The 9685-nt window shown below is 43.2% G+C and overlaps 2 protein-coding genes across 2 annotated transcripts in view; one reads left to right on the forward strand and one right to left on the reverse strand.

The window, feature by feature from the left end:
* The window catches only part of ACOT13 (acyl-CoA thioesterase 13), a 32560-nt gene extending 25693 nt beyond the window's left edge, over window positions 1–6867 (reverse strand). Inside the window, exon 1 of the mRNA XM_032247614.1 lies at window positions 6599–6867. Coding sequence (XP_032103505.1) covers window positions 6599–6679 — 81 coding nt within the window. The 5' untranslated portion in view covers window positions 6680–6867. The remainder of the gene's footprint in view (window positions 1–6598) is intronic.
* TDP2 (tyrosyl-DNA phosphodiesterase 2) overlaps window positions 6841–9685 on the forward strand; it is an 18252-nt gene continuing 15407 nt past the window's right edge. Inside the window, exons 1-2 of the mRNA XM_032247605.1 lie at window positions 6841–7215; window positions 7301–7386. Coding sequence (XP_032103496.1) covers window positions 7051–7215; window positions 7301–7386 — 251 coding nt within the window. The 5' untranslated portion in view covers window positions 6841–7050. The remainder of the gene's footprint in view (window positions 7216–7300; window positions 7387–9685) is intronic.

The raw sequence follows: 9685 nt of genomic DNA on the forward strand, positions 1-9685 counted from the left end.
GGCCTCCCAAAGTGCTGGGATTACAGGCTTGAGCCAACGCGCCCGGCCAAAAAAATAAAATTTTCTTAAGGGGTTGACCTATTCTTAAATTATAATAGACTTTGGCTGGGAATGGTGGTTCATGCCTGTAATCCCAGCACTTTGGGACATCAAGGCAGGTGGATCACTTGAAGTCAGGAGTTCTAAACCAGCCTAGCCAACGTGGTGACACCTTGTCTCTAATAAAAATACAAAAATTATCCAGGTGTGGTGGTATGCTCCTGTAGTCCCTGCTACTTGGGAGGCTGAAGCACAAGAATTGCTTGAACCCAGGAGGCAGAGGCTGCCGTAAGCTCAGATTATGCCACTGCACTCCAGCCAGGGTAACAGAGTAAGACACTGTCTCAAAAAAAAAAAAAAAAAAAAAATATATATATATATATATATATATGAGTTTAATATGTTTTTTGAAGCTGAAAGTTCAACTTTTATTGCAACTTGCCATTTTTTTCAGTTGTCTCTCTCCTTTAAAAAGGCACGTTTTCTTAAAGTCTAAAAGAAATGTTTTCTTCTAACATAATATTCTGTGCATTGCAGAAGGTCTTTTCTTTTGCCTTTTGGTAACTGACCTAACAGATTTTCAATTTTGTTGAAATAATTCCTATGCCACTATTATTAAGTTTGGTTTGCTTAGGAAAAAACTGAGATTAAAAAAAAATTTTTTTAATTAACATGATTACATCTGTGTATCTTCCTGCATGTGCTTTAAAAGTCCTTGTGACATTGACTTACAGGGCTTTGACTCCTGGGTGTAAAAAGGACATCAAGTCCTGCTAAATCTTAAACACTGACAGCAATGAAAGCCTCATCTTCAGGCCCCTTCTGAAGATGCTAATCAAAATAAACTGCATTCCGGAGACACAGGGCCAGAAATTAAAGCTATTCAACTCCTCAAGTCCAGGGACTATCAAAAGAGGTGGGTGTGTGACACTGTAAGGGACAAGTTTGAAAGAAAATAAGTTCAGCTTCTCTATAAATTAACCATTCATATCAAAGGCACAATGATGCAAGACCAGCATATAAGCCCCTGCATAAGATTAACAAGGTTTTCTTGACACATTAGCCAATTCCTTAATAAAGGTTATAAAGGCTTATGGAAGTTCTATCTTTTTTTTCTTTTTTTTTTTTTTTGAGATGGAGTCTCGCTCTGTCTCCAGGCTAAATTGCAGTGGTGTAATCTTGGCTCACTGCAACCTCCACCTCCTGAGTTCAAGCAGTTCTCCTGCCTCAGCCTCCCAAGTAGCTGGGACTACAGATGTGCATCACCATGTGCAGGTAATTTTTGTATTTTTAGTAGAGACAGGGTTTCACTATGTTGGCCAGGATGGTCTTGATCTCCTGACCTCATGATCCACCTGGCTTGGCCTCCCAAAGTGCTGGTATTACAGGCATGAGCCACCGTGCCTGGTAGGAAGTTATATCTTATGGTCAAGTTTAAAATTTTATAGATTGTTTATAAAATTTTGAAAAGCAAATTTAATTTACTTCATGCTGTTTTTATTAGGGCTTGTTGTTTGGAAAGTTAAGTCTCCTCTCTCAAAGAATGAAGGTTTTCACTTTTTTTTGGAATCCTTGAGTTATTACTTTGGCTAAATGAATGATTTATTTTACAATGAAATGTGATCCTATTTTGTGATCTCAGATGTTTTAAATATTCTATATCTGACAAACTTTCCAACATCAAATTATAAATTATGTCTTTTTCTGACCTAATTAGTCCTTTAAGATATTAGGTTCCCTAACGTCCAAAAAATAGCATAATTTGGCTTATATGGCACAAAAACATAGGAAGCATTGTCAAATAAGAGACAGTGTTTGGTTTTCTTTGAGATGTATATTTGTATACATATGTTATTGGTATGTGTTCCAAAATTATGGGAAACTCCTGTAATTCTGATATAACTTAGTGTACGTTATCAGTAATAATCATAATTGTTACCTTAAAATTACTGTGTGCTACAGAGAAGAAGTAACAAATTTCCTTGTCAATTGTGTCTTTGACTATGGCCGCCCTGAAATTCAATGCAACTTCCGGAATGCAGCATGACAACGGACAAATGTTGTGTTGTCTTGGTCCTCTTTAGAAAGTGGTTTTATAATCAGCTATAAAACTCTAAGAGGTCCTTTTAAATGCTGGTCTCCAATAACTTTGGAAATTATTACATGAGAATAGAAGAAAAACTTTCAGGACTCATGGAGAGCTAAAATGTTCACGAATAGCAAGTAGAACAGGAATTAGCTACACATACTGAACTAATCTTTTTGACTTTTTGCCTAAAACGTTGTTGATCTTTTGCTTTGTTTTTCAGTCTTGAAACTTTTCTTTTTAGCTATTGACAGCTTTTAACAGTTTAGTATACTCCAAGCCAGGCATGGTGGCTCATGCCTGTAATCCCAGTGCTTCAGAAAGCTGAGGCAGGTGGATCTCCTGAGGTCAGGAGTTCGAGCCCGGCCCGACCAACACAGTCACACCCCATCTCTAAAAAAAAAAAAATCAGCCAGGTGTGGTCGTGTGTGCCTGTAGTCCAAGCTACTCAGGAGGCTGAGGCAGAAGAATAGTTTGAACCCATGAGGTAGAGGCTGCAGTGCACCGAGATGGTGTGCCATTGCACTCCAGCTTGGGCAATGAGCAAAACTCCATCTCAAAAAAAAAAAAAAAAAAAAAGGCCAGGCACAATGGCTCATGCCTGTAATCCCAGCTGTAATCCAAGCACTTTGAGAGGCTGAGACAGGCAGATCACAATGTCAGGAGATTGAGACCATCCTGGCTAACAGAGTAAAATCCCATCTCTACTAAATATACAAAAAATTAGCCAGGTGTGGTTGCATGTGCCCATAGTCACAGTGACTCAGGAGGTTGAGCAGGAGAATCACTTGAACCTAGGAGGTGGAGGTTGCAGTGGGCCAAGTATCATGCCACTGCACTCCAGCCTGGGTGACAGAGTGAGACTGTTTAAAAAAAAAAAAAAGTATATTCTTATGATTATCTAGAGCATATTTGTTTCTTTCTACCTGATTTCTCCAGAATTTGGAAACTATTTGTAAGTATTCTTAACTTGTGGCAATACAGTTATTTGCGTAAGTGTAATAAGAATCTGCTTTCATTTGTAAAAGGACACAACTGGAGAAACTGATTATTTTACCAAGGCTTTGACTGGAACAGTTTGCTTTCCTTTATGAAATCAAAGTTGACATATGGAGCCAACAAGAGCCCTTGGGAAAACTGGCCTCATACTTTACATAGTCCCTGTACAGGGTTTCTGACCCATGGTAAATAAAGAATAACATTTTCTGACAGGTCCAGGAGCCCCTGGTTTATCACGGAACACCAAGAGGAGAGGACATTCACCAAACTCACAGGTACTTCATGGTACAAATCAATGGCTGGGCTTGGCTTTAAAGTCTTATCTGAGATTAATTCCTTCTATGGAATAAAGGTCCATTAAAGCCAATTTTAAAAAGACTGTGTGAGAAATAATTATTCTTGCTGCACTTTATACAAATAATCTGGCCAAGTAAAATAAAGCGAATCAGTCCTATCATGATTTGTCTTTAGTAAAAAGAGAGAGAAAAATTATGTTTCAAAAGCTATAGTCCACCTATTGTTAGCTTCTAGTCTTGCTTAATGTTTTTCAATTTTTATCATTTTCTACAGTTTGGGCCGAATTCTAATTTTTCTTGGCTACAAGTCTCCCAAATAATATTTTCAATTTTTTCTTCATTCTTCTCCATTTTTCCTAATTTGAAATCATAGAAAACTTAGCTGTTCTTTCATAAAGCCCTGCAAACTGAAGCTAGACAACTTAAACTTCAGAAGAAAATAAGAGCAACCTATTTACATACATAAGCCACTTTCATACCAGCCAACTAATATATGGGCTTCAAAATAACGTGGCCTATATAGATTTTCCAGGATTGTTTTTTTGTTTTTCTCCTTTCCTCCCCTTATTTTCTCTTCATAGGACATGAGACTTCCCAGCCTTCTAAAAATTAGCTTTCCTAATAACACAGGACCTACCTGTCTAGGAATAAACTATCCTAGCCATGAGTGATCAGATGAAATCTGGGACCAAAGGCTCATTTTTCTTCTAAAATGCATTATCCAAAGGATTTTTAAAAAGGGGGCAAATGTAAAGGAAAATACCTTAAGCCCCCAAATCACTAAATTCAAGCTTAGAACTGCTTATGGGAAACCTGCTTCCCGTTCTATTCAAAGTCATCCCTCTGCTCACTGAGGTAAGTGTATCTGACTGCCTCCTTTGGAAAGGTGAATCAGAAACTCAAAAGAATGCCGTCATTTGTCTCCCACCTACCTGTGACCTGGAAGCCCCTTCCTGCTTCAAGTTGTCCTGCCTTTTCGGACCAAACCAGTGTTCATTTCACATACACTGATTGATGTCTCATATCTCCCTAAAATGTATAAAACCAAGCTGTGCTCTGACCACCTTGGGCACATGTTGCTAGAACATCTTGAGACTGTGTCACTGTGCACGACCTCAACCTTGGCAAAATAAACTTTGTAAATGAACTGAGACCTGCCTCAAATTTTCGGGGTTCACAAGGTTTCTTTATAAATGCTTCTTATAGAACACGATTTTTTTACAAGTGAGGCAGGAGAATAGGGTCTGGAGGCAGGGAACCCAGGGGCTTCACTGCGACCTGCTAGAACTAAATTGAAAGGAGAACCCTAACTTTCCACACCAATTCCCTTTGCAAACCCCCACCTTTTCTGCGTGGCAGATGGGAAACTTAAAGTACCTCTGATTGGTTGTAAAAAGCAAAATTATGCTAATGAGTGGTTAGCCCTTATTAAAAAAATTATGCTTTTTGCAACCAATCAGACCTAACGAGTGTAACTATGTAACTTCACTTCAGCCTCTGACTGCAGGTCAAGTCTTTGTTTGCACGGAAGTCCAACTTTGTAACTTCACTTTAGCCTCTGAGGGTTGCTTTCTACAACCAATTGCAGGTCACCACTTCATTTACACGATGTGACTACCAAGTGGCTAATGGGAAGCCTTTACGTGGTATTAGGGCTCTTGAGCCGCTACTCGCCCTGCTCCCACACTGGAGTGTACTTTCTTTCCTCCACCGCCCTCCCACCCCGCAACCCCGCCACCCCGCCACTCCCGCACCACCCCCCAGACGGAGTCTTGATTTGTTGCCCAGGCTGGAGTGCAGTGGCGTGATCTCAGCTCATTGCAACCTCAGCCTCCCGGGTTCAAGCAATTCTCCTGCCTCAACCTCCCGAGTAGCTGGGATTTTAGATAGCACCACCAAACCCGGCTAAGTTTTGTATTTTTAGTAGACGGCGTTTCACCATGTTGGCCAGGCTGGTCTCGAATTGCTGACCTCCCGATCCGCCCACCTCGGCCTCCCAAAGTGCTGGGATCACAGTGGTGAGCCATCGCGCCCAGGCTGCAGTGTACTTGCATTTTCAATAAATCTCTGCTTTTGGCCGGTACAGTGGCTCACGCCTGTAATCCCAGCACTTCAGGAGGCTGAGGCAGGTGGATTACCTGAGGTCAGCAATTTGAGATCAGCAAGACTATCAGATGAAACCTCCTCTCTACCAAAAATACAAAATTAGCCAGATGTGGTGGCGCCTGCCTATAATCCCGGTTACTTGGCTGAGCCAGTAGAATCGCTTGAATCCGGGAGGCGGAGGTTGCAGTGAGCCGAGATCGCGCCACTGCACTCCAGCCTGTGCCACAAGAGCGAAACTCTGACTCAAATAAGTAAACAAACAAACAAATAAATCCTTGCTTTTGTTCTTTCATTGCTTCATTCTTTGCTTATTTGCTGGGTGCTTTGTCCAAATCTTTGTTTAAAACGCCAAGAACTTAAGACAATTTGCAATCAAAACTCTCTACACAAGGACACTTAAAACTATTGACTCTGGCCTAGCTCAAACGAAAGAGGCAGTGACGATTCTGCCTAGCTCTGTGGCACTTCGCTGCTTCCCAGAAGGAATCTCTTAAAACACCTCCAGGCTTTGTGAGTGCTGGTTTCAAAAGGACTCGGTCTTCCCCTATAGGCTAACCTACTTCTTCAGGAGTTGCATGCATTTGAGAAATTTCCCAAGCCAATAGGAGGAACAACTTCTCCCTTCATTCATCACTCTACCAAGCACTTGGCTTTTGTACCTTATTGAAATTATTTATCTTCTAATCCTTTAGAGCCTAGAAAATTAATAATGCGCCTTAAATGTAGAGGTTTCTCTTAACCCTTATCTGGAGGAATGCAGACGCTTGTCTGTGGAAGTATCCAACTCCAAAGTCCCTTCCAGCTCTAGAACTGAGGAATTCTGTCTCCACGAGTCATCATCACACTTATCTACGTTTAGATAGAGAACGTATGCGTTCGACCCAGCATACTTAGGAGCTCCTTTAAGTAGCAATCATTAATACTAAGATGAATTTACACGCGTACTAGGACAGAACCTAACGAGAGATAATTATTCCAAGCTCACAACAGCACCAAGCACGGTGCTTTCTTTCCCTTCATTAGAACCCGAGTCTTCGCCTCCCAAACCTTTCCCAAAAAACCTTTCCCATACCTTTTCCAAAACTCTATCAAAACAGCGGGACTTGGCCAAGGCCTTCAGCACCTCCCGCAGATTCTGGGTCACGCCGTTCATCGCGGATGGTTTTCGGGCTCTGCGCAAGAACAAACTTTGGAAGAGCCGTAAAGCCCAGAAGTTAATGGAAGAAGGACACCGAGGGCGAAGAGGCTACCCCCTCCTCCCCCGATAGCCGCGCAAGAGGCCGGGCGTCACGCGCGCCGCCTGCCACTGTCGTCCGCCCCCTAGTGAGGAGCGCGCACGCGCGTTTCGTCCCCACCGCCTCGGCGGTTCGCTTGTGGCGCAGCTGCACCAATTATTCTCAAAGAGCGGAGCAAGTTTCCCCGCCGGGCAATTGATGCGAGCGCGCCGGGGCGCGGGCGCCTGCGCAGAGCCTGGTGTGGGGGCGCCTGTTCCGCTTAAAGGGGCGGTGCGGAAGCGGTAAAACGATGGAGCTCGGGAGCTGCCTGGAGGGCGGGGCGGAGGCGGCGGGGGAAGAGGGCGAGCCAGCGGTGAAGAAGCGGCGACTTCTGTGTTTGGAGTTTGCCTCGGTCGCGAACTGCGATTCCGCTGTGGCTCAGTGCTACCTGGCCGAGAACGACTGGGAGATGGAAGTAAGCTTTTGGGGGCCTCGCGTCCTACTCCGCTGACTGGGTCGGCGGAGCGCACTAACCTCATCCCGGTGCCTTTGTTTTTCAGAGGGCGCTGAACTCCTACTTCGAGCCTCCGGTGGAGGAGAGCGCCTTGGAACGCTGTCCTGAAACCACCGCTGAGCCCAAGATCTAGTAAGTGCCGAGGGCAGCGGGAGCCTGTCCGGACGGGGGCAGTTTGACACCAGGATGCGCTGCGCGTCCTGGGACCTGCCCTGGAGCTGGGAGGGAGACGCTGAGGCTGAGCGCCCGGCGTTGCTGCTGCCGCTGCTGCTGCGCGGAGATGCGCCCCAGCAGCGGATCGAGCTCTTTGCTCCCCCAGATGATCACTTCGAACATTATTTGGAGTCCAGGGAGGAAAAACTGAAAATGTAATTTTTGACCCAAATGATAGGACATAGGTAAGCGAGAGGTCGAAACAACTGAACGAAGGCAAAATTTTCTAACGAAGAATGGTAGATTGGAAGTCTCCAGGCTTCCTGTGTTGTTTGCTTGCTCTGGACTCTAGGCTGGCCAGCCGGAATAATAGTTTTTGCTGCTGCTGTTGTTTTTAATGCACACCCACTCCTGTTACTTCATTGCCCCTCCCCAGTTCCTGCACGACTGCTCTTAAAAAGTCTAGATGCTGGAGGGTGGGGAGGTGGGGAGAGAGAGCATGGGAGAAATGCCAGATATAGGTCAAGGGGAGGAAGGCAGCAAATCACACTGCCGTGTGTGTACCTATGCAACTGTCTTGCATGTTCTTCAAATGTACCCCAAAACCTAAAATGCAATTAAAAAAAAAAAAGAAAAAAAAAAAGTCTAGTTGCCTTACAAGGCCCTCTACTATTTGGCTCCACAACTTGGAACCTGTCTTTCGAGGTTCTAGGCATATAAAAGTTTTAGTTTTTGCCAACGGGTCATTTTCTCCTGTCTTTGAACCTTCATAAAGATCTTTATTACCTGTGCCTGGAATTTTTTACTCTTTCCTTCCTTGCTAATATTTATCTTAAAGGCCCAAGCTGAAACATGATTTATCTCCAGGAAGCGTTTCCTGATGTCCCAAGTCTGGGTCAGGTTCCTCTTTTGGGTACTCTTATAGCATCCTGCATGACCCCTGTTATAATAACTTAATCCATATTATATTTGCTGTTCATTATTTTATGTCTCCTACTAGACTGCACGTCTAGTAAGAAGTATCTGTTTTATACATTGTTAATTTCCCAGTCTGACACAGCATTTGACACCTAGTAAGCTCCCAATAAATATGTACTGAATGTATAAAATTCTCCCAGCTATGTACAACCTGTGAAATTGACTGTTAATAGTGGAGACTGTATTTTCCCTTTGGCCTTTTCAGCTACCCTTGCTTACAAGATGTGATAGGATATTTTCATTAAGTTCCTTTCTCTGTCTTGCCATTGGGGAATTGTCTACTCACCCACAGTGATTTGTCTCTGGCTCCCCTGTTTTACTAGCCAGAGCAAGTTGGACTAGGAAGTGTTTACCCAGCTCAAACTGGCCAGTCAGATCCTCTCCTCGGTTCCAGAATTAGGACCAAGACAGTCAAGTCTGAATCTTCCTTTGGAGCTGGAACTGTAATATGTTAACCTAGCAACTGTGGAGATTCTTCCATATCTCTTGGTGTACAGAGAAGCTGAGAACAGAGGTCTGCAGAGGGAAGTTGAAGAGTAGGATTGAGAGAAAGTCTTTTGATTGCCCTTCCTTAAACATGGCTGCATTTCTGTACTAGGCTCTGTGACATGTTTGTTTCCTTATAATTCTCACATTTTGGTCACACCAACCTGAGTTAATGTCTGTTGCTTGCAACAGACTATATTGTAACCAATAAATAGCAACAAAATAAGCGGATTTCCTGGAATAGGCCCTCAGAAAAGATGTGAATCAAGCTTAGCAGTGGTGCATGGCTTTTAGGATTCTCTTAACCCGGGATGGTAAATTGGCAAAAACAGCAAAGGTGTTGGTTAGCCTGTGGTCTCTTTGTCTCTGAAAACTCAAGTCAAGTATGAATGAGAGTGAGCTTTTAAAGTTTAGTTTGTTAAAGAGAAAAATGGGCAAGGATCAAGCTTCAAGGTGTTTCTAAGGGCTGTGTATTCACAGAGTGTGGCCTGATTAGATTTTTGATGTTGGCTTTAGCAAAAATGAAAGGAAAAGAAAGAAATCGACTAGAAGACTTTATGACGAGAAACACTCAAGCCTGCTGAGCAAGGGCTTCGGCTGTCTTAAACGAATAGGGCAGGAATCTCAATTCTTCAGTGAATTCCTGGGATATCAATAGACAAAAATTGAAATTGAACACTAAAGTGATTTAGCCCTCTACATTGGAATCTATCTTCAGTGTCTGATAAGAGACAAGGGAAATCCTCTTAAAACAGCTATGCTGAGTCTTTTTTTTTTTTTTTTTTTTGAGGAGGAGTCTTCCTTTGTCACCCAG

The sequence above is a fragment of the Sapajus apella genome, unplaced genomic scaffold (genome assembly GCF_009761245.1).
Source record: "Sapajus apella isolate SASKATOON/1434 unplaced genomic scaffold, GSC_monkey_1.0 scaffold63, whole genome shotgun sequence".
Lineage (NCBI taxonomy): Eukaryota > Metazoa > Chordata > Mammalia > Primates > Cebidae > Sapajus > Sapajus apella.